At 39.3% G+C, this 25,083-nt stretch overlaps 3 protein-coding genes across 5 annotated transcripts; all 3 read right to left on the bottom strand.

Moving 5' to 3' along the window:
- Nucleotides 1–29: 29 nt before the first annotated feature.
- LOC145471165 (uncharacterized) lies at nucleotides 30–8,762 on the bottom strand. Its single transcript, XM_081454807.1, is given in 11 exon segments — nucleotides 30–256; nucleotides 757–839; nucleotides 1,550–1,618; nucleotides 2,165–2,248; nucleotides 2,526–2,700; nucleotides 3,899–3,999; nucleotides 4,393–4,425; nucleotides 5,210–5,288; nucleotides 5,629–5,740; nucleotides 6,264–6,340; nucleotides 7,403–8,762. Coding segments are annotated over 11 exon segments (2,166 nt in total). The 5' UTR covers nucleotides 8,670–8,762; the 3' UTR covers nucleotides 30–170.
- A 67-nt stretch (nucleotides 8,763–8,829) lies between these two features.
- LOC145471162 (uncharacterized) lies at nucleotides 8,830–17,705 on the bottom strand. Of its 3 annotated transcripts, none has more exons than XM_081454804.1 (3): nucleotides 15,323–17,705; nucleotides 12,786–12,934; nucleotides 8,830–10,775 (listed from the first exon to the last, which is right to left on the bottom strand). In XM_081454804.1, exons 2-3 carry the CDS (start codon nucleotides 12,846–12,848, stop codon nucleotides 10,176–10,178), a joined length of 663 nt encoding a protein of 220 aa, XP_081310930.1. In that variant the 5' UTR covers nucleotides 12,849–12,934; nucleotides 15,323–17,705; the 3' UTR covers nucleotides 8,830–10,175. The 3 variants fall into 3 exon arrangements, with proteins under 3 accessions (XP_081310930.1, XP_081310929.1, XP_081310928.1); XM_081454803.1 differs by lacking the exon at nucleotides 15,323–17,705 and adding an exon at nucleotides 13,140–14,850; XM_081454802.1 differs by lacking the exon at nucleotides 15,323–17,705 and having other exon boundaries at nucleotides 12,786–14,850.
- A 5,257-nt stretch (nucleotides 17,706–22,962) lies between these two features.
- LOC145471177 (neuropeptide SIFamide receptor-like) lies at nucleotides 22,963–25,083 on the bottom strand. Its single transcript, XM_081454819.1, has one exon. The coding sequence runs from the start codon at nucleotides 24,073–24,075 to the stop codon at nucleotides 22,963–22,965; it is 1,113 nt and encodes a 370-aa protein (XP_081310945.1). The 5' UTR covers nucleotides 24,076–25,083.

Below are 25,083 nucleotides of genomic sequence, written 5' to 3'. Positions count from 1 at the left end.
CAAAGGAACGTAGCATGATTTAACAATGAATTTTGTTCTCGTGACCAGCACCGATGGACGCAGCCTTCCTGTCCGTCATGTTTGTACAGCTAAGTCTTGTCTCTGTACAAAAATCTTTCCCCACGGATTTTCTCCCGTTTGGTTACACGGCTATGTTACGACGAAAGGTGTTACTCTATCTCACCACTGGACGTCCCAGGTTGAAGATTATCTCTCAGAGTTTGGCCATAGACACGGTACAGATGATCCACAACATCTGAAATAAACAAGCAAGTAAATAAATAAATACATAAATAAATAAATAAATAAATAAATAAATAAATAAATAAAACAATTAACTAATACATAGATACATTAATTAATTAATGAAAGTATATAAATAAATACATAAATAAATACATAAATAGATACATAAATAAATAGATAAATAAATAGAAAAATATATAAATAAATAAATAAAATGGCTGACGGACTTCTGACTACTGATATAAACAGACTGACTGACTGACGGACAGAGGGACGGACTGACCGACTGAATGACTGACAGACGGACTGACTGACTCACTGACTGACGGACCGACCGACGGATGGACTGACGAACCGAAAACACTAATGACCTCCAGGGCAAGGCTTTACAAAACCTGAGGGAAGGGGTAGTTAATAATTTTATGTAGGACCAGATTCACAGAAGCACCAAGTCAAAGATATGTAACACAATTGACTAAGAAATCTAAAACTACAAAACATGTGACAAACCTTCAAAGTTCAATCGCTGATAGTTAGGGACGTTCTTTTTAACTTCAGCCCACTTCAGGCGGAGCCACTGTGGTGAGTAATTGCTGCAATGAAACACATAACTTAAACATCACTGCATGTGACAAGCAGATGTCTTCCAACAGGGGAAAAAACCGCTTAATATTCCAGATAATATTAAAACCTGACTAGGTTGGCGAAACTCAATTAATACTCGCAACGTTAATGCGTTGCTATGCAACAGTTAATAATCCATCGAATATTTTCGCTCGCGCGCGATTGATCTAAACGTATCACGTGACTAAATATACTCCAACTAAAACTGAGGAATATCCGAGTGATATTCCCCAATTTTCAAAAGATCCCGCGTGTTGCTAAAACTATTTGAAGGATAATAAACACAATAGCCTCCATTTGACTATAAAAATATGCTCGTATATTTGTCCTTGGACATTTTCTGTTCCTCGAAGCTCACAATTTTCGCTTCTCGGAACAGATAGCCTGCGAGCAGACTCACCTTTGAGTCACACGCGCGAGCGGCGAAGAGCAAAGCGACCCGGCGGAGAGGAGTCTGGTGAAGACAATATCCGCGGGCAATTATCCTAGCACATTTTTGCGCCAAATGGAGGCTATTGTTTATACATTGATATAGTTGATTCAGAGATGACGAGTGTTTCACAGTTACCCAGTGACTTAACTAATTGTTACCATCTCTTACTATGTGCGTTTATGGATGCATGGTTGAATATGTTTGCCATGTAGTACTTGCAGTTTCAATGGACTGTATATAACTCACATGTCGTACTCGGATTTCACTTCCATCCAGTCTACATCACATTCTTCCGTGACACCAGAGTTATATAATCTAACAGACACAGAACACTTACAGTTAAAAGCCATACCTTCCTACCTACTTACTTACCGTACCTAGCTTGGAAGATCGCTGGGTATTGGTTAGTGCGCTGGATTCCGGATCGAGAGGTCTGGGTAACAACACAGACCTGAATCACCACGTCAATTGTGTTCTTGGGCAAGATACTTAACTGAGGTGGATGCTTAAGAAGGGAAGGGGGGGGGGGGAGGGGAGGAGGGTGGAGCTACCTGTGATGGACTAGTATTCTATCCAGACAGGGGAATAGTAACACTCCCGATTGTTTCATGCTAAAGATTTCAACGGAAGTTAACAGCCAGCCAAATGACTCATTTGAGCTTGTAAACGTGTAATTGGTTTTACGTTTGCACAACGTGGTCTACATGTATTAAACACGTCTGGTTGTAGCCATGTACACCTGTTAATCCTACATCAAACTTGTGAAAATTTGAGTTTTTCGACAGAAAGGCTTGCCCATTTTTACTGTACTTACAAGTTACATGTAAAATGGCAAAATGTAAACTTAATAAGTCTTCTAACCTTGTTATCAGTTTGAGTTCATGACTTTTCGACCACTTGCTCCCTGTGGCATTTTGTGACATGCTCCAACAAAGCTTGTTCAACCTGTTTAGAATACACACATGTACAGGTATGCAAAGTAAGCCAGGAGAACATGTGATCCAAATCCAAGTTCTCCTAACAATAAAGGCATTGTCAAGCAGGCATGTGATGAGAATATAGCAAGCCATCAACTACTGTATCTGAAAAAGTCTTTCAAGACATGCTTGCCACACATTCTCAGATCAACAACTGTTAACATTAAAACAAGTGCACCACAATTTGTATGGAGAGCTAAAATATTTCTAAATACAGCATTGAGAGTGGGAAGTCTTTTAGTTACCATTTTTGTCTGCACATGTGTGCACTCCTGGTCTTGACCATTTGTGCCACACCTTGCCAGTCAATACCATGAAAAACAGACTCCCCCTCAGCAGTATTGGTTACAAAATGAACAGCTTCATAAAGTCGCTTGAGCTCATCATCTGTCCATTTTCCTTCCTGTTTCAGTTTACCACCTAGTGATAAATCAAATGCAATCCCAAGATACATGGTATTACACAAGACATTTTAAGTAAGGCACACTGAAATCAAATAAATAAATGTTTTTCTTTTCCAATAATATTAGACACCTAGGAGAAAAGGAAAATACTATTCTGGCAGTAAATGGAAATTTGTAGGTAAATTGTTAGAGAGGGTAAAATTGGTCATTTGAATAGTATGCTAAACACTCACATGCTGAATCTCAAACAGGATTAACTTAGTATACATGTCCATATTTTACATTTTGTAGCTGAGGGTTTTGACACTGCCAATTTAAAAAAAGTTCTCATTGTTAATCCTGTCACATTTAAATGCACTTTTTGGAGCACCATAACAAAATTTTTGTTACAAGAATGCAAATACCATTTGCTTGTTTATGGGGTGAATTGTTTCAATTGATCATCTGTGCTAGAGCAGTTTGCAGTTTGTGCCAAATGTTATTTGCTTTCAATTGGGTTTCATTACAATGCTACACACCTAGCTAATGTCACTTTGTTATCCAGTCAAAAGTAAAAACAAATTCAATTGTGACTCTCTCACAAATGCATGCTTATGGTATTAGCTTTGCGTTTTGATTGGTTCACTGTATTGTCTGATTAGCCAGAGTGCTAACTTTACTTTTGGTTTCACAATACTCAGTTGCAAACTGCCCTTTGGTAACTAATAAATTAAATGTACTGTAAACAATGACTTCAGCAAACATCACCAGCTAGTAGAGGGAGCAGAGGAGTCTTACATGTATTTGACCACATTTCTAGGCATTCATTCCTGGACAAGAACTCTGTTAATGAAAGAGCACCCTTCCCAAGGGTTTATGCATTGCTGGTTTCCTCCCCAAGGGCCAACGAACAATGACGTCTTACATGTAGCTACACATTTGCATTCCAGGGCTCTTGCATAGTACATTTCTCTGAAGAAGACCACAGAAGGTGGTCGAAAATTCAGTTTTAACATTTTTTAGATCTGTTTTAAACTCCTTGTTTAGAACTTTAATCTAAGTATCGTGTGATCATATGTGTCCGTTGAAACTCTATCCATGAGACGATAGCCCATCACAGCAGTGACTGTGGGTATACACAGTCTAGTGCCTCTTCTGGTACACTTCACTTCCAAGGGTCATTTGCATTTTAGACTACTCAGCTTCCTGTACACATGGTTTGTATTTCCACTAACCTTTGGGAGGTAGTTTTGAAAGTTTGCGGTTTACAGACATACGACTTCTGTCCATCAACTGGCCAATAGTAACCCAATCTGTGCCATGTATTGAATGCAGCCTATAGAATGAACAAAATGCACATCAAATCAATATTATTGTCAACACATTACCTATCAGCAGTGTGAATCTCAAGCAATTGTCAATGGGGGCCTTATTGATGTGTCATTGACTAGAGGAAATGACATGGCTAGGGTTTTCCTTAATTTACTAGTTTAACTAACACTCAATCAGGAGATTAACATACTAGTTACATGTAACACATACAGACTTTGGGATCAAGGAAATGTATTTCAGGGTAAAATGTACTAGCTCCAAGATATTGTTGATCTTCTTAAATTTATTGCCATAAAAATCTACTGTAACTCTACATGAACATGACCATACAATGTAAAGTATATTTTAATTTACTCTTTGGTTAATAACATCAGTGCATGTATATACATGCATGTACCTTTTCAGCTCTTTGATCTCGTCCTCAGTGTACCTGTAAAAGGATAACACAAAAATAACAATATAATATTAATACAGTCCTGTAAATACAGACTGCCACAAATTGGAAAGCAACACTTTTTCTCAATTTGAAAATTAATGGTAGTCGCTGAGTACTGTACACAACAGGTTGAAAGAACTACAAGATCCACAAGGCCCTGTTTTTACTTTTAGCTAAATGCACCTATCAGTCCCATGGTTATTTGAATGCAATCTTACCTTACCTATTCTTGCAAATCAATCTACATGTAACTGTACATATTTGTATCACTTTATTTCTAAATAGCAGTTTGATGAATAACATACTCTCTTCCTGTACATTTACTCCCTTACATTTATGATTTCAATCTCATTTGCTCATTTCTATAACCTTAAAGATAGGCTGTGATCAGACAAAGCAGCATGGCGACTAAGTACTCTTACTACAGTCAACTGAGCACCAAATTCTCCACCATTTGTCTTTAAAGATTATTGACTGGAGGTGAAATTACAGTGTAGTAACACTATTTAATTTATAGTTTAAATGTTTCCTTTTGACTCAGAAAATTTCAAGGATTAATAAATTTAACTGATAAAAATAAATCACTCAAAAATCATGGACCGAAACATAACCCAATGCTATAGCCCTAATAAATTACAGCTTCAAATACACAGTTCCCTAAAGGTTGAGTTTAGAATTAAAGACATGTGGACAATGCACTGACTTCACAGAAGATGAATGAAACAAATAAGGGCTGATCTGTGATATTATCATAGTACCAAAATTTCTAAGCACTAACTTTCCAACATAATTGGTCTTGTCATAAATTCTTGTTGCACATTTGTAGATTGAGAACAATTCCCTATGAATTCCTTTTCCTGCAAAACAGTTCATGAGCATTAGCCATGAGATGACATGTAAAGAAGGCGAGATGTATCACGTCTGGAACACATTAACAAACTCCTACATGTATATCAAAGCTTTACAAAAGTCAGTCAACAATTGGTGGCACAAAATGTATATTAGAAGCTACTTGTAAAAGATATCTTCATGTGTCCCAAACGCATACAGTACTTGCTACATGTATGTCCTCCTAAATTGTGCTCTATGAGTACATAGCTTCCACCTTTTGCTACATTTTTCCTATGTACAAAGCCTAATCATTCTTGCCTACAGGACGTTACTGTAAGAGTAGTAATGAGAGTTTGTTTGACTAACCAAGTTCTTTAAAAAATTCATTGTCCCGAGCAAAGCGCTTCCAATTCTTGCATTCCACTGCATCCATACTTGAATGAAACAGAAGTGGATCGGGGTCTGACAGATTGTAACGCTAGTCAGGAATAAAAAGCAAATAAAAATCCATTTTCGTACCTGTATTTGAATGTTAATTGAATTTCCATGTACTGTGCATGAAGATAATCTATGAGTAGACAAATTTCAGTTAAATATTTGACCAGCAACAAGAAAGATGTGTGATACAGAATGCCTCGCCATCAACATTAATCTACAATCATACACACCAAAGCAACAGTACAGTACTGAGTATATACACTGTACATGCTTGGAGTGTGACACCTTTGATATTGAGTGAGTTCTCTGATTTACAACGGTAAAGTACTGTCAACAGCATTTTTGTATTTCCATGAAGCACATCTTGGAACTGAGACCAGGATAAATCTTTGAAAATGTAGAAAATTCTCAGAAGTTTGTCTTAAGAAGGGTTTGGATCATCTTCAAAAATCCTGGAAATTTAATAATCTCACCCCTGGAGCTTAAAAAAAGGTGAGCAGGTATATAGTTACATGTATGCACAAAGTTCAGTTAGTCAGAAAAACATTACTATATCATTGTACCTCTAGAAAAAGAGCCATATTGAATTTTAACAAATCATGCTCCAGATTAGACCACTTTCCTTTCTTTACTCTGATTCCTGCAAAAGTAAATTTAAATGACTGCCATTTTTAGCAACAAACATGAAATGAAATGGGAAAGCGGTCATTTCCTTTCAAGTATACATACATGGAATTGTGGTCGTTTTGCCAATGAGTCGTTTCGCCAACGACTCGTTCGCCAACGTCTTAGGTCGATTCGCCAACATCCTAAGCGGTTTCGTCAACGTCCTACTGGTCAATTCGCCAACGTCAGATATCCAGTACTAACGAAAAAAAAAAAGCAGCTTATTGATGTTTGGAATGCAATCCCGATCCTTGAGTGATCCTTGGGTCAAGAAATTTTAAGTCACTGCCAGTTTCGCTTGACTGCCTTGAGATCAATTTGCATGTTTTTGATAGTTTCACAAGCCGGCTCGTGGGCGCTGCATCGCGGTAATTTTCACGGTGAAAATTGACTGTTGAATACCAAAGTCCAATGGCTTCCAAAAGTTTGATGGCTTCCAATTCGCTGATAATGCATTACCATGTAAATTAACATTGTATCTTTTCCTTTTTCAAAAGCAAACAGAGTTTGTTTTAATTTTCCAGCCTTATAATCGAGTTAGAAATAAAATGGAACGTCAGGTAAATAACAACAGCAATTTTATTACAGTATATAGTATCAAATATTTACAAGCACTAAAAACCTATGAAACCTATTTACAAAACCTGATTGAAACCTATATTTATCTGAAACCAATTTATCCTATTTACAGAGAAGTTCTAGTTTGCACGAGCTGTTCCGTTAAGCCGAGAACAAGTCTGGAGTAGTTGGGTGGCAGTCTTTTCATTGTTCTCGTACTCTACCCAGCTTGCAAATAGCTTAGCCTGGATATTCCTAGTGACACTACGTTAAATTCGTTTAAGTTTATCGTCTGATACAAGCCTGATACAGCAAACACAAGTGAAGGTAAACTTTTATTTAGGCGTTGGCGAATTGACCAGTGGGACGTTGGCGAATCGACTTAGGATGTTGGCGAACGAGACATTGGCGAAACGACTCGTTGGCGAAACAACCGGATACCCATACATGTATACATTTCACTTACTGTATCACTTACCTTCCTCAGCTAATGCTTGTAACCTCTCTTTAGAAAGTGTCCATGTTTCATGAATTTTATTAGAAATCTTAACTGCTTCCCTCAGCTTTGTTTCATCCATTTTTAGTGTTGGCTCAGCTCTTTCCCTCACAACAACAGTTCCATTATCATTACTGTTCAAAATATTATCTGTACTCGCAAGTTTGGTTGATTTCAGATCTTTAGTCCTTTTCTTTCTCATCTTCAGCTTTTGAACCGGATACCCATACATGTATACATTTCACTTACTGTATCACTTACCTTCCTCAGCTAATGCTTGTAACCTCTCTTTAGAAAGTGTCCATGTTTCATGAATTTTATTAGAAATCTTAACTGCTTCCCTCAGCTTTGTTTCATCCATTTTTAGTGTTGGCTCAGCTCTTTCCCTCACAACAACAGTTCCATTATCATTACTGTTCAAAATATTATCTGTACTCGCAAGTTTGGTTGATTTCAGATCTTTAGTCCTTTTCTTTCTCATCTTCAGCTTTTGGCTCTCTTTAGCTGATTCTTTCCCAGATTGTGATGACTTCTTGGAAACATGGGTGCTTGACTGGGGGGAGCCTCTAGGAGATGTTTCAAAACTAAATGTGTTTGTCGTTGGAATCAAATTGATTGATTCCAAAGAATTTGAAGCATGTAGATTTTCTATTCCTCCATCACAGGAAAAAATACTTTCCTGCAGCTCATCACGTGTTTCTCTGTCTTTACGATTTTGAGATTTTGATTTTTTTGCACTGTGTTTACCTTTTTTGACAGTCACTTCCGAAAATTTAGTCAGACATTCCCTTTTCCTTTTCCTGTTTTTCTCTTTATCATTTGACACGATTGGTGGATCAATTCTTGACTCATTAAACTGCGTTGAGAAACGTTCTCGACCACTTGAGTTCCCTGCATCAAAGTCACTTTCCACACGTTTTTTCTTCTTTTTCTTCTTCTTCTTCTTCTTTTTCTCTCTTTTCCTGACTTCATTCGCATCCACATCATCATGTCTAGTCACTGCTTCCATTACTGTCCAATCCTCCTTTGATTTCTTCCTCTTCTTCTCTTTCTTTATCTCGCTGTCTCTTTTCGCTACATGAGTATCAGAGCTTTCCTGTTGCTCAGATTTCTTTCGCTTTCTGTTATTTACCGAAGTTTGGCCATTGACAACTTGCTCATAATGAGGCTCTTCGACCTCGCCCACGGCTTCATGCTTGTCATCGCTTTTCTCTAACTCCTTCAGCGCCTTCTGATAGTAACGGAGCATCCTTTTCAGAAGCTACATGTGCACAGACTTGACGGGAAAGTTTACGATCACAAAGCATCAACAGTCGCCATCTTGAAAATCCAGAGACGCCAAAGAATGATGGGATATCATATTGGAGCCCAGACCTTTCGGTTTTTTCGGTATCACGTAGCGCGCGTCGTTCCCAGGGTTTCTCATCATACCGACCTTGGGCACGAGGTTGTCGAATCAGGAGATTTTACATGTAACATCCTAAGCAAGCTAACCATCAGGTTTCGATTTTGGCTCAACAATTTCTCAATGAGAATAGGCTGTGAGCATTTCCTTAATTTATTCCAGGCTGGCAAATGTCCTTATCTAACGAAAAGTCCCCAGTGAGATAGCAAGTCTTGAAAATTGTTTGACCCCAGCGGGATTCGAACACTCGACCTCCAGATTAGATCAACATTTCTCTGCCGACTGAGCTACAAGGCTAGGCAGGAGTAATGGTAATTGCGGTAGTAGATCCCGAGAAATTCGGAGCAAGGTGGATATCAAGGTATAACGTTGCTCCACGCAGCACTTATGGTTCGGACCTGTCAAGGCAACTGGAATCAGAACCCAATGTGTCAATGTTACAGCGTGGTAATGCAGAAAATTAGAACACAAAATGAGAACAGGAGAAAGTGCCGATAGAACTGCGTCTTAGCGGGTCAGTAGCGTGACAAATTATCAGACAATTCTTGTTTGCCATTACTTCAACCAATAGTCGCCGACCTCAAAGGAGTTGATAGATCAAGCTAGAAACCAAATGAAGGCTCGTAAAGTTTGCTCTCTAGTTTCTAGTTCGGTGTTGGTAATTGAGCTTTTGACGAAACGAAAAAGGGTTCTGTTGGGATGGGGTGGGGTAGTTGAGGTAGTTCAATAACTTGTCAATGTTCAGTTCCTCAGCACCTTTTTCCTCATTCAACAGGAGTGTAAAAGGCGAGGGAGAATTACCTCGCTGGAAGTTAAAACTACGAAAATCGAAAACTCGTCATTAAAATTTGTGTTTGTATTCTATTCTCTGCAATTAATTACAGGAGCAAAGTTCAATAGTTTTTCTTCTATGCAGTAAATTTTACACATAACGGCTAATAATAATTGCTACTATACTCGTAAGCTATTTGTGAATTGTTTAAGACATTTATTGTTCAATAAAAGTTCGCCAAGCGCGAATCAGAGAATCCAGCTAGCACCACAAATGTCATCTAAAACTTATCGAGAATTGTCTTTATCTTGAGATCTTTTATATATATATGAACGGTTAAACGTCGTCTGTGTTATAAATTCGATTCTTGTCCTTTGAACGACTACTGACATTTTATACCTTTTTGCCGATATTTCATATATTATTTAATATACCGTTCGATAAACGTCTTAAAGTCTCGGAAATCTTTACGGCGAGACTAAGTTGTAGTGCAAGTACTTCTTCGATCTGCCAATGCCGAAAGACTGTAGTACCGGCGAAGAATGAGAAAATTGAAAGTTCTATAGCGTCGAAGTACTTCAGAAAAACGCAGAAAGTTCTTCCTTCCACTCTGACCGTTCTGAATTACTCAGCTGGTTTTTTCCATGGGATCTTGTTGGTGTGGAGCTTCTTCGTAATTTGGCCTGACGAGTGAGTGCGCCTGGGTTACCGAGTCGAACGTGAGAGAGTGATTCCAACAACCGTGCATTTGCGTTTCGCAGAGTGTCGATTTCTAGCTTCTGTGAGTGTAACTTCTTTTCCATTTTGAGTTTCTCATCTTTTTCAAGCGAGGTTTTCGCTGATTCAACCTTCTTTCTAAGCGACTCGATCAGGCTGTTCTTTGTCGTTATTTCGTTGCATAACGACTCGATCGTCGCGTCCCTCGCCTCAAGAAGCCTCTTTATCTCTGCTTGTTCTTTGCGGAAGTCGGCTTCAAGGAGAAGAAGTTTAGAGATAATGTCTTTCATCTCCCGGTCGTAATCTTTCTGGCATAGTTCTAACTCCTTTTCTTTCTCTTGAAAAGCGTACGTCAAGTCCAGTGACCTCGCACGCTGAATCTTCAAATCCGTCCTGACTTGGTGTACTTCCTTTTGGAGTCGTTTGATCTCATCCTTCAGAACATTTACAGTGTGTTCAAGCTGGAATTTAGAAAACAAGGAAATCCACACTAAGTGAAAGTTCAGCTTAATGTTGGTACAGAAACTTAAGTTGGACAGGGAAACTCAAATCAGGCGAATCGATAAATCTAATACCGAGTAGACGATAGATGGGGAGAGAGGATGTTCCTAACCTTAACTCTAAACCCTAACCCCAACCAGGTAGAAGTATAGCAGCCTAACGCTATTTAGTAGAATTATACTAGTATATTATTGCAAATGCTGCAATCTGATTGGCTGAGCTACTCGTACACTATCAGCCATTAATGTGCAGCACCTGGACATCTTTATGATGGCAACGTTTTCTTGTTTCTCCAATGTTTCGAGGAAAATTAAGAAATATCACCGGATAATTCAATTCCTGAGAACACTCAAGAAACACCCAATATGTTTCAACAAACTGATGAGTGGATGTAAACAGCTGCAAGTTTCAAACAACAATTCAATCCGCGCACGTTTTTTTTTCACTGAAGCGTGAACTTAAATACCTCTTCAAATGCAGAGGAATAATCGAATTAAAACGTTATTTTAAGAAATGTAGTCAGTTTTCTACTAAAACAATTAGATTATGAGCTCGAGATTTCCATGATGAGGTGATAGCTGATTCCGTCTTCAGCTTCATCAGCTATCACCCCATAGAAATCTCGTGCTCATAATTTAATTTACACTTATTAAAATGTGTGAAATGTTTCACAATAGTTTCCCCGGAAAAAAGTGCGTCCTTCTTTTTTGTTTTGCTTTGTTTTCCCTCTTTTCTATTATCTTTCCCTTTTTAACTTGTTCACTTTCTACCAGCGCCCCTTACGCAGTTCAGCATAACAGTATCACGTCCGTCCGAACATAAAGACGGCTAGATGAACCCGAAATTGAACAAAACAAATTCATTTCTGACTCAACAATAAACCGACCACATTTCCGACATCCACAGACACACATCAGTGTGTCACGTGAAAATTGCGTGACCACATAGACAATTCGGTATTGGTTCAGTTATTACCCGAGCAATTTATAAGACAAAGAAAAAATTCCTTACAAAGCTGACAATGGCTATTTCGAGACACCAATTCAATCGCTTAGATTTATGAAATCAATTCCAAACAAGCTGTATTGTGTTCATGATGTGTAGCGGAGCGAGTACTCGAGCACGTTTACGGTGGTTTCTACTTTCTGAAGTGCCTCGACCTTCACTTGACACTCATGTGGCTGTAGGGCATCAATATCTTCATGGAAGTGAACATGACGTGAAATAAATTTTTATATCGTACCAACAACAATGGCATAGTTACCTTCAATTTGCTTTGAGTACTACAGGTCTGAAACTTTTTACCTAGATTAGCGGAGCGTTTTAAATATGTACTTAGCTCTTAGCTTGAGGGCTGTTAACCATTTGTTTTGCTGTTTATGCGTTGTGAACTTGTAACTATATCCGCAGGTATTTACATGCAAAACTGGCAGGCTACCATTTTAAAACTGATAAAAACTCGAGTTCCGTCGATATCGATTTACTGATAAAATAGGACGCGTTGTAACAGAAACCGAGAAATTATGCTTAAATTGACTGCTCAGTCTGTGTTTAACTCGCCCCGTTAATTCCGCGTTTTCATAATAGAATCTCTCGTTATTAACTAGAGTAAATTACAATCTCACGCCAGACAGTTAACTGTAAAGTTTGTTTTGATTGTAAATCAAATAAAGTCGAGGACATTTGATCGGTGTACATGTATAACACCCATACAAAGCATGGCAGGTTATTAAAAATTCCGCCATGATCGTCGACCGATGACGTAACGCCGTGCCCCTCAAGCTACAAAATCAAACCAAGAATTTTGCCCTGTACGTTTGCCACTGTAGTAATCAACAATTTATGTCCTGTCTGGGTTCACTTCAGTCTACAATGACCGGTGCAATGCCGTCAAAGGTCGACATTCCTACAGACCGTTGAGAGCAATCTAACACGTATTTTGCTTCTGTTCCCCTAGACTTCAAGCTTACCTTATGTCTGTTCAATTTTGGACTCCTAGTACTCATTTCAATGTATTTTCCAGCGATTTCCATTCAGGGGTTAAACTTGAGAGAACGAAAACAACTGCTTTTGTTTTCCTCGTATCGAGGAAGGTTTAACATTGATCCTTCTTGAGTTTCTGTGAAGAAAATGCAAGCAATGTGAAATCCGTATTAGTTGTAATCGAAGATAGCTGCGGTTAATTATTAACACAACATGATATGCCTACGGGCGGATTATTAACCTAAAGACAGACTAAAGTTTGCGCTCTCGAGCCGGGATAGCCGAGCGAAGGTAAAATCAACAAACTTTTGTCAGAACATTCAAAACACTGGTTTTCTTACAATTTAGGTGGTCGAAGTCCGTTTTGCTTGCTTCAAAGTCAAAACACATGGCCGTGTTTCATCGTCTGATAGCCGGATTCTCCTGGGAGGTTCGCGAGACGTCAACAGAAAGGTAACCACTCTCAAACAAGTTCTCACTTAAGAGGTTATTAGTCAATTTAAGCGATTAGTGTACACAGAGCGAAGAATGCGTTTGTTTTTCATTTGCATCACAAAGGCAGACTCCGTCACACCAGAACACGGGATATCCAAAGAAGATCAATAACAAAATACAATTGTTATGACCCTATGGCATCCAGTTGAGAAGCAAGCAGATGGGGGGGGGGGGGGTGAGGCCGGGGGGCGTGTTCGGTGGAGGGCTGAATTTTCTGTTATCTAGATTAGTTCTCAGGCGATTTAAAAATGTTGATCAAATCCTCCTTACTCTTGAACTGGACAAATATCCAAGAGGCCATTATTCAAAGCTGCGGAAAGAGTGTTCTTAACTAACGTTTTGGGGAAGATTAGCTTGCGTTGCGGACGGAACTTTGCCTATAGGTAGCGTCTGCGACATGAACCAACCCAGATTGTTTCTTATTCTGTCACGCGAGCCAAATACGTAACTTGATAGTAAATGATTTTGAATAGTTCTAGTTAATCTACACTAAAAAGTTTCAAAACATCAACAGCCAGTGCAATGCAAGCCACCGATGAGCCCGCGCTTCAAGATTACCGAGTCAGGCGGACACGTGTATTGCAAAGCTTTCATCAACTTCGTTCGCTAACTCTTCTCGCTTCGTAGATCACTATATGAAAACCCGACTATTAAAGGCCAGACAAGCTCGTCACATCCCCCCTTGACGCTACACTGGCTGCTAAAAGAGAACTCTGGGGACTGATAAAAAGATATTGAAAGGAATACCTTATTACATGAAATTTTCGCGACATGTTAATTTCGTTACTGTTGACATATAGTCCCGCCGTTGCGTTTTTGTTAAATTTTGACGTTTATATTGTACCTTTGAGAAAGTCGATTTACTAAAGGACATGTTAAAGTAACATTACCAAGGAAATAAACTGTGTGTTATTCAAAAACACGAAGTTAACGTGATTCAAAATACAAAATATTCGCAAAATCACGGAATTTAAGTGTCGCGAAATATGCCTACCTCAAAATCGTGAAATAAACGCCGGTCGCGAAAATTTCATCTAATAAGGTAATTTGGAAGGAAAGCGTTGTCATCTGACCTATGGCCGTGAGCAAAATTAATAGGAAAGATTTGAAGATGTTCTTTGTGGCCACCTCCACCCTCGTTCCACCCCCCTTCCCTCGTCTTGCCTCGTTAGCATCCCCTGGGGAGGATGAAATGAACGCTCTACGGGAGACCACCATTTCATTTATACCGATTCTCAGCTCCCATACTGCAACGACAAAACACTGTGTCGGCAGAATAATCCGCAAAGAAAGAATGCGTTTAATCATATATAACACACAAAAGAATCGATTCTGAAACTTGCAGGTCGCCGGCGCCATGGTCCAATTCCCTCTTTGTGTAATAATCACTGAAGCGTGATTCGATCACGCGTCACATGTTTGTTCTGTGTAAACATCAAACAATCTATATTTTCTTTCTCTCCTGTCTAGTGTTACAAGTTTCCTTTTCGAATTTTTTTGTTTCGTTTTACTATTTCCATTTAACCCATTTAGGTAGAACATGTTGCAAGGTAGAATCTTCGCACAGAATATGACAGAAAGACTTAAGGTTGATCGTGAAGTTTCACACTACACGAGTCATATATTTTCAACATTCCTTACCTTTGCCCTAATTAATTGCAAAATCATAAATAATTGAGTAATACTGTGCGCAGTTATCGAGAAGACCGAAAGTATAATTTGTCAGCAATATCTCTAGTTAGCTGTATTTCACGGTGAGAACTGGTCAAATAATGTTTAAAACAATTCTCTTGGTCCATAGCTATTTCCATACCGAAGTTAAGAATCAAAAAGAGAGTAGCACATAAGAAGTTAATGCCGATTTGTTAATCTGTTTTTTGTTATGTCTACGTGTAAAATATATGCATCGTGCTTGGTCCACAGTTCAACGCAATTGTTCACTTTTGGTTTCCAGACGTCAGATCTAGATTTTCCCAAGCTTTATCATCAGCAAATTCTAGTAGTTGGTAAAAAGGAAGACTTTACTCACCTTTCGTGCTTCTCCGGTTCCTTTTAGTGAAACAACTCACATGAAGTTTAACGCCGCATTTCTATGGATGATATTATATCAAAAAATATCTCCTGACGCCAAGAAAAAGGACTAATGATGATGACGTAAACAAGTTTAAACCGGAAACCGTTGGAGATGCAGCGAACCACAATAACATCCGCCCTCTTACTTTAGGAAAGTGAGTGAACACGTGCGCTTGATCGTGTTAATCTCAAGGCCCCCCAAAAATCAAGTTCCCTTAATGATTTCTCTTGACGTTAGCAGGTAATATTTTTCTTCAAGGTGTTACTGATTTATTATTACTATTTCATTAGTACTTGAAGAAAATAACTTGTAGTTGACGAGAATTATATTCGCACAAATTCTTAATAGCACCTCAATCTGGAAACATCCACCCACTCCTCACATTTTGCCGTATTACAATAGCGGGTTTAGCGTCATAGTAAATGGTTTGGGTGGTTTTAGCTTCTGTACAACTGCCTACTCTCATCGCGATCATTTGCTTAATCATTTGCTCATTTGCGCATGGTTCTACGGGCTAGAGGCTTTCAACTAACATGTATTCGTTACAACTAACATGTGTTTGTACACCCTGCGGACGTATTGTGCCAATGTGCACTAGTGAGATAAATGGCGTCAAAGGCAAATAATTTTTCTCATTTATTTATGCATTCATACTAGCAACTCGTTATACGACCTGAATAGCACACTCGGGTGTTCGAGGGTTGTAGTCGGCCGTGTATTGCGGGCTTGTATACGCAGCCGAAACGAACAAGAGGTACGATGAAAGAGTGCCACTATGCCAAATAAATTAGGCTAGGTAGCTTTCAGCATCGCACAGTGAGTCCTGTATGGCGGTATGATCCTGTCACACTTGTTCGCACGAGGGTTAAGGAGTTTGAATGACAATACGTGACGCTTACAAAAAGAAGCATATCTTTCGAATTATGGCCAAGAAATATCTACACTGGTATAAAAGAAAAAAAGGTTCCCAGAGAAATGAATTTAATTACCTGATTTTATTATGTCTCGTTAACGCGTTACCAGCAAAGATGATAATTTGAATTATGAGGTTGAGTACGGTCGGTCCTTTTAAAAGTCATTTTACCATCTATGACTTATGGCCTACTCATCATTTGGGGATCATGTAGTAAGACCGTGTTTGACAATATTGAGCAGATTCGTGCGAGAGCAACAAAGATTATTTATCGCCTGGATTGGTGTGCACCAAAAGAAGAAGTTTTAAACACTGTTAGCTGGTTGCCTCTGAGGCATACGTATTGTCAGCGGTTATTGTTTTTAGCCCACAACTGTTTTTATGGTGCTGCACCTCGGCCTGTTCATGAATTACGAGAATGGGAATTGGGGAAAGTCGTGCTTGAGGAGTGATAACTTTTTAACGGAATCTGTCAACACTTTTTCATTTACGTGTCACTAGATTGTTCTTGTCTTGTTAGTAATTTCTGTGCGTGATTCCCTGCCCTAAGGAGCGACTGATTACGTCAAGAGTTACGTGGTTTTATGTGCGTTGCTATTCTATCTGAGCACAACAGTCATGTTTTATCCATGTCCATTTTACTGCTATACATAAAGCCCAACATCTACCGTGCAATATTTAGTTGAGTTTTCGTTGTTAAAAACCGCCTTCAAGCGCTAACTGCCTGCTACGAAGTACTTCGTCTCTATCTCGGACGCTTGCGCTAGTACAAACGGTTAAAGAAGTGTTTCATGATAACAGTAAGTACAGACAAGAGATTTCTTGGTACAGATGAATACGAGTTTTATTTCTCTGCTTCAATATTTCTATACTTATTTATATCATTGGCACGACAGCGTGTAGATCAAAATACGTTAGATATTTTAAAATCGTGGGTTAGTAATTATTTATTCGCCAAGTTTTTTCTCTGATGTGGAACAGACGATATAAATACCCTTCAATGCAGCCCAAGCGATAAAATACACTGCTCCTTACATGACCCCGGGTTACTTTATAACCCGTGCTGAATCACGACTAACGGTAACTCTTTTGCAGTCAAATGTTTGCAAGCGTTTACCTAAAAAAGTTAATCGAGCCGGATCAGCCCTTCTTGCCGGGTAGCTCTTGTTGAGACTTGGATTGACCCGGCTAGAAGGGTTGAAATTTCTTCAATTCTTTCATCTAAACACTGGACCTAAAGCTAACCCGGGTTGGTACTTTCATTCAAATATTCATGTTTGTTTCGTTTCTTTTTCTTTTTTTTTTTTTTGTACATCATGACCTCCCACCATTCCGTTATACTTGACTTAGTAGTTGTTTTTATGTTTTCAGTTTTTTTGTTAGTCAGCACAAAAGCTGTCGACCCGGGCTCGAGGCGAACACATGCTATTTCAAACTGACAACCCGGCTCTGCGGTGATTTAAAATTATTCTGACAATCGAAAATTATTCCGACAATCGAAAGTCTCTGATATTGACATTAAAAGGACGCTACATGCAGAAAAGGAGCTTAGTCGTGGCAATGTAACTGCCTGTAATTTAATTTTGCGGTGATATAAACTAAGATAAAAGGGTAACAAAAATGTTGGTCTTATAAGACAAATCGAACTAACCAAGACCAACCACTGTTTGCATCTTTAGTGTAAATGCCAGCAATATAGTACAAAGGAATAAAAAACGACTAAACAACTAAGAACTTTGCCCCGAAGAGGGAGCATTTCGAAGTTTTTCTTCGCAGCAGATTGTCGCTATGCGGAATGAAATTGCCGATGAGCAGGAAAAGCAGATTTCCAACGGTAACACCGCCTTGCAAACCCTTATCGTACAGAGTCTTATTAATTGGTCCCATAGACCGATGGAAAATAATGCGAGGAATGCCGAAGCGCAAGCGGTACTGCAATCTCTGCCTGCTGGAGCAACCGAGAGTGAATGGTTTCATTCTCCAGACGCATTGGACCGTCACTCAGCTCTCGTACTAACAGGACAAAACGAGTTTTTCGCAGAATCAGGGAAGATGTAGGCGTTCAGTTTGATGCTGCAGGCTCTCCTGGCAATTTACTCCCAGGATACACCGAACTGTACCCTCAGGTAGTACAACTCGGGCCCAATAACGAGGAGTATCTTGTTGGAATCTGCGTCGGCCCTCATTTCTTCCTTGCTGTACCGAGGAGTTGGATTAAAGACCGGCAGGGCAACACAAAGGTACCGTAAATCCTCGAATTAGCGCCTCCTCCCCCCCTCGAATAAGTACCCCCTTCGAATAAGCGCCCCTCCTATCGGCCGAAATTTAAAATAAGCGCCCCCCCCCCCCCTTGAATGAGCGCCCCTCTCCCCTCCTACCATTTTGTGGACGAGAAATGAGACAACAAAGGATGTATACTTTTTGTCATGTAGTATTAGATTTGTACATTGTTTCAGTTTGTAAACACGTTTAGTGAACTCGTTTAGTGAACACGTTGAACACGTTAAATACTAACGATGCCGCGATTTAAACTTCAGGATCAGTTTTTTATGTCAATAAACAGCTTATGGTGGCGTTTACGCGCAGATGATGTACCAAAAAAATGACCATGTCAGGCCACGATTTGGGAAAAATGAAATTAGCGGCTCCCTCGAATAAGCGCCCCCCTCGAATAAACGCCCCCCGTCTTCTCCTAAATTTGAAATAAGCGCCCCGGGCGCTAATTCGAGGACTTATGGTATGTTCTGGATGCTTTCAAACTTAATATCTCTTATTATAACACCATAGGACAAATTTTTCAAAATTCGCTCAAATCTCGTTTGAACTCATCAGGATGAGAAAAAATGACACCATTGAATGTTCAAGAGTCTTTATTCGGCAAATTACCCATACAGCGAGCGAATTTAATGTCAACTCCTGATCTCCATACAAACTCTTATATTTTAGCCACAGCTCTCCATACAAACTCTTATATTACGCTTGGGTGACCTGTGTTAATTTTTAAACTAATGCATGCATAAAGAACGTCCTCTTTAAAAGAAAAAAAAGTAATTAGTAGTAGTAGCAGTAGCAGTAGCAGTAGCAGTGGCAGTGGCAGTGGCAGTGGCAGTGGCAGTGGCAGTGGCAGTGGCAGTGGCAGTGGCAGTGGCAGTGGCAGTGGCAGTGGCAGTGGCAGTGGCAGTGGCAGTGGCAGTGGCAGTGGCAGTGGCAGTGGCAGTGGCAGTGGCAGTGGCAGTGGCAGTGGCAGTGGCAGTGGCAGTGGCAGTGGCAGTGGCAGTGGCAGTGGCAGTGGTAGTGGTAGTGGTAGTGGTAGTGGTAGTGGTAGTGGTAGTGGTAGTGGTAGTGGTAGTGGTAGTGGTAGTGGTAGTGGTAGTGGTAGTGGTAGTGGTAGTGGTAGTAGTAATGAAGTACTACAGGAAGTGTTTGGATATGTACGGTTCAGTGGCGGAGATGCGGCCATTGCATCTCTCAGTTTGATATGCAGCAGGTGGAGTGCACTTGTGGGAGATGATATTTTTCGCCGCCGTGCGCATTTTAGATGGCTTTCAACAGTTCATGATTGGGAGAAGGCCTCCCCTGAATTTAGCGAACAATATTATGTTATGTATGACATATATGAGTGCTTATAGGTTGCCAAAGAGAATCCATAAACACAAGCAAGAATCCCACGTTTACTAGTTAGAAGGCTCCGTTCTAGACTCGGGCAATATGGCGGCAGACACTCTCAAGTGTCGAGTGTTGTTTTTTCTTCCACTCTTGTGACGAACAAAGCGAAAGCGACTACAGAAAAGAAGGAAAACGAAACGTTTTAGGGTTAGGGATAAAAATCTACCGCGGCCTCCGCAATTTTGTTCAAATGCTCAGACGCGGGGGAATCTGGAACGTCTGACGTCGTGAATTTCTCTGTGCCTATGCGATGTCTCGTTTTCACACGCTATAAGACGAACGCAAGCACAAGCGCAAGCACAAGAAAAGGAATAAAGGTGATCTCTTTGCTTGTGCTTGCGCTTGTACTTGTGTATTCTTGCGCCGAGTCCGTTTTCACGGTGAAATTAGAGTTGTTTATGTTTCTTGCGTTTGTGCTTGTATTTGCGTCACTAGTGAAAACCAGGCTTTTAAAGTTTAACATTTTTATTTATTAATATAAACCCAGACTTGGGACTTATATTTCATGTGACAAAAGCCTTTATTTTGCCAGCAATTTAATCTCTGGACAAAGGCTTTCTTAAATCCACGCAACATGTCTATTTAAAAACAGATGTACTGTAATGCAATATTTATGACATGATAACGGCCTTTTTGAATAATGTAGTTGCTATCCGCCTGTTTAAATGAATTAAAATTGAGAGCGCATGTGATGCCAAATCTCGCCATCTGAAGATTATATTATGGTTAATCTCCATCTTTGGTGTTGTTCTCCTCTATAAAGTGCACATTAAGTCAATGTTTCTATTTTTTTAAATACATTTTCCACTATGAGATCTTTGTTCTAAAAAGTTAATTTACATATGAAAGATTTTGTAGCGATACATCTATTGTAATATATCCATTTGTGTTTTCTTTTTTAACATCTTTAAGGACTAATGTATTTGATTTCTCCTTAACAGTCTTCTAGTATTGATTTAGATTTGTAAAGTTGTTCAGAGTTTGGTTCCGTTTTGATCACCTAACAGGGATTCATTTGTACCAATAGATCTTCTTGTGTTCATGAGAGTAGAATCGCGCTGTTTTTGCTTTCCAAAGCGTCTTCGGAAGCAACAGGATAACATCGACTAAACTTCCGTACAAAATTCGTGATGATTATGCAATTCTGCCACAGAATTCGTGGATGTAGATATAAGAACGGCCTAAAAAAAAAAAGGAATAGGGTAAAGTCCTGATAAAAGAAATTATCCCATTAAGCTGAGCCGAGATTGAACAAATTTAGGGACTGGTCAAAAAGTATTGGGCGGAGGGGGCGGAGCAACGATTAATTTAAAAAATATTTCGTTTGAATAATCAAAGTCTTGATACTACTGAATTAGTTGGCCGTACATTTAAATTTTGTACTCATCGAGCCGAATTAAGAAACACTCATTCCTCTTTTGCGTCTTAATATAAAACGTAACTTACAATAGGTGAATGTTCTGTGTGGTTCCATCTGGTAAAGGCAACTAAAGTGAATTTGGGATCATCGGTTAGTAATAAATAAATAAATCAAGATATGTGTGAGTATAAGGACTCACTACAGCTTTTTTCTAGATGGATCACTGTTCCACGCAAAGCCAGACCGGACGTTTTTCAGGAGTAGTTTTATCAAGAGTTCACGGACATAACTTAAGGTTCCAAGAGTAAAGGGAAACAACATTGCTTTTAGACGCTTTTGTATTACTGTTAAGAAATAAATCTAGCACATAAATAACACCACAAGTTCAGTCACAAAATGTGATTTTTTTGGATTATACAACCCAAAAATGTCATGTTTTATAAGGGGGGGGGGTATGCAATTTTCAACCTTTATTTGGGGGTGAGTCGCTCAGTTTCGTGCCAAGTGGAGGGAGTGGGTCGTGTCTTTTCTATCCACCGCATTTCTAAATGCTCTCGCCCACCACCCATCAAACTACCCAACTCGACAACCCCCCCCCCCCCCACCCCCGATTTTTCCTTTACTTTTCGATCAGTCCCATACGGGAGCATGGTCATAGAAAACGAGATTCACAAGTGGCTTGAAGATTCGCCGTGTTCTTTTGGTTTGCTGCAGTTCACCATCGCCGAGGGATTCCTATTTTGCGGGTTATTCATAGCGATGTTTGCGCTGCAATCGTGGTGATGAACCAGATTGCCGAGCTAAAGAGCAATTGCAAGAAGGGTACAATGTGCGAACAAAACGCTTTGGCGAGAACTGATTCGATGGAAATATAACTTATGACCAGCTCCAGTATATTAACTAGAAACCGTAAAAAATTACACAGAGGTTATTGATTACGGCCGGACCGTAAAAAGATTCTGTTATGTATGGCGATACCGTTGAGCATGACACACGTTTGTCCAGTTTTGTTGGTTAACCAATCACATTTAACCTCGCTGTTGAAGCTTTGATCCAGCATGGCATTCGCGACTGGACATGTAACAGGAAAAACATTACTCCTAATTAGACGCCATTCAAAGTCGCAAATCCTTGATATTCTTTGATAATTTCTAGACTCATAAAATCCCTCTGTCTTGATAATCTTAAATGGTCTTTATTTTGACAACATTTTATTCTCTCAACAAAGACTTAATTAAATCCATACCACAGATGTACTCTTGGGACCATTCATCAATGCACTATATATGACGTGTTAACGACCTTTTTGAATAATGTAGTTGTTATTCGCCTGTTTAAATTAGATTTTAAATTGACAGGATGATAAAACTCGCTATCTGAAGATTACAGTATGGTTTATTTCTTTAAAATTTGCACAATTTTTTTTGTCTTTTTCAGCTTTACGTGCACATAAAGTCAATGTTTACAGTTTTTAGTACAACTTTCACTAAAACTAGATCTAATATGAAATATTTGCATATTAGAATTTTGTAGAGATTCATCTATTTTAATATGTACATTTAGATACTGTTTTAAATTTTTAAAGATTAAAGTGTTCACACGATTTTCATCCCTTTTTAACAATCTTCTAGTAGTGATTTCGATTTGTAAAGTTATTTAGAGTTTCGTTTCGTTTTGATCACTTAACACGGGTTCATTGGTACCTTGCGATCTTCTTGTGTTCATCAGAGTAGAATCGCGTTGTTTATGCTTTCCAAAGCGTCGTCGGAAGCAACAGGATAACATCGATTTGATCTCTGTACGAAATTCTTTACTGACTATGCAGTAAACAAGCGGATCTGCCGCAGAATTCGTGCAGGTGGACACAAGAACGGCCGAAACAAGAAGAATAGCGAAGTCCTGATAAAAGAATTTCTCCCAGTAAGCTGTGACGAGGTTGAACACATTTAACGGGAGCATGGTCAAAGCAAACAAGATCACTAGTGGCTTGAGGATTCGCTGTGTTTTTTTGGTTTGCTGCATTATGGCTTTCGTGTTCATCACCGACGAGGAATCCTTGACTTGCGGTTCAGTTTCTGTTTCGTGTTGAAATAACCTTGATCTTTCTGAAACTCTTTTCCCGATCCTCTGGTAGCAGAAGGTTATTATGCTGGGTGGCAAAAAGTACTGCAGTGTGCCGTTGAGGGTGACCAAACCGCGTCTTACAGTTTTGGGAAAAGGGGCATGGCATCTTCGCCGATGTGAATCGTACACATGTTGAATGTACACTGGGAGGGAAGCTGTGACGAAGGACATCACCCATATAGCGATTATGATCCACCGAGATCGCTTTACAGACCGGCTTCTACCAATCCGCATCATTTTCCAGGCGATGTTCGCGTAGCGCTCTACTGCAATCGTGGTGATGGACCAGATTGACGCCGTAAAGAACAACTTCGAAATGGGTGTGATGTACAAGCAAAGCGCTTTTCCGAGAACCCATTCGTATGGATAATGAACTTTCAAAACACCTACGGGGAGAATGAACAACAAAACGCCCAGATCTGCCAATGCTAGACTTAAAAGATACTGGCTCATTGCAGACAGCACTTGTGGTCTTCTAATGATCGTTGCGCAAACGATAACATTTCCAACTACACCCAAAAGGCCGATGATGATAAAAACGCAAAGTTCGAAGATTGTGAAGCCAATTGGTGGCGTTAGGTAAATCCCGTCTGTACCGCTTGTCGGGGCGCCATCTTTTCTGTTTAAAGAAGTATTATTTGACATTTCCCCTTGGTGTTCGCTTGACCTCGGCAAGGAATGTTGAATCTAATTACGGACAGCCTTGGAACGGAGTTCTCTTGGAATTCTGCTCGTGGTGCAGGTTTCAATGGGCTGTAGTTGATCGTGGTCTAAACGAATGGTAAATATATACATTGCCTCATGAATATTCATTTAAACACAAAGTAGTGAACGATGATCATAAATATTTTATTTGAACAATCACAGTGAAGTTATGACGTATCTGATATTCGCTTTAATAAAACATTTTCATCTGAACGAAATGCACTTTTTATACATACTACTTGGCTTCATTTTTGTTTTTCGCTCTTAAATCCATTTTGTTATCTAATTTGTCCTTAAGAACTGCACGCAATGTCTTGAAAAGAAGGGGAAAAAAACTAAAAAGTGTCCACGAAATTTTAGTTACGATTTCATTTGCCTGCATGAATTAAAAAGCAGTGACATTTCTTGTTTTAAAAATACTGACAAACAATCAGTAGTTGCCAGCGGGATAATTATGAAACGAGCTGAATTTTTAGTTAGGCTGTCTAGCTGATCTTTATTAATAGCCTCGCTGTTCCTGCATTTTAAAGCCGATTAAAAACATTTTCGGTTGCTTCAAATCCTTCATGTTTTTCATGCCAAAATGCGCTTTCACATTTATAAATTTGGAGCGAAATGCTTGTGTAACACTGCCACACCCATCGCATCTTATACAAATAAATCTTGTTAATGCTGAAAATTAGAATGTTAGTGTAAGTTCAAAGTGTATTGAGAATGCTGACTTTCAGGCGAAGAACAATTTTTTACGTGTATTTCGGAATTGAAAATTAATCGCGCGCTAATTAATTAAATAGGCCTTGTAGAAGTCAACATGCAGCACAGAATAATCTTTTTACCGAACGGAACCGAAAAATAAAAGTTTACTAACCGGTAGATTAAGAAGAAGGAGATAATGAATCATAAAGAAGAATGAATTGCCAAGATAACGCAAGACGATAAGGCGGAAAA

This window comes from Orbicella franksi, unplaced genomic scaffold (assembly GCF_964199315.1).
Source record: "Orbicella franksi unplaced genomic scaffold, jaOrbFran1.1 SCAFFOLD_32, whole genome shotgun sequence".
Lineage (NCBI taxonomy): Eukaryota > Metazoa > Cnidaria > Anthozoa > Scleractinia > Merulinidae > Orbicella > Orbicella franksi.
The sequence above is the reverse complement of the archived record's forward strand: the minus strand, read 5'-3'. Positions and strand labels throughout refer to the sequence as shown.

Bases quoted from the DNA above. Each gene is read 5' to 3' on its own strand.
- LOC145471162 (XM_081454804.1), bottom strand. From the start codon at position 12,848: ATGGAAATCGCTGGAAAATACATTGAAATGAGTACTAGGAGTCCAAAA. The intron at 10,776-12,785 runs GTAAGCTTGAAG...TCTAAATTCCAG, and splicing joins CAAAATTGAACAGACATAAG to CTTGAACACACTGTAAATGT.
- LOC145471177 (XM_081454819.1), bottom strand. From the start codon at position 24,075: ATGTCAAATAATACTTCTTTAAACAGAAAAGATGGCGCCCCGACAAGC.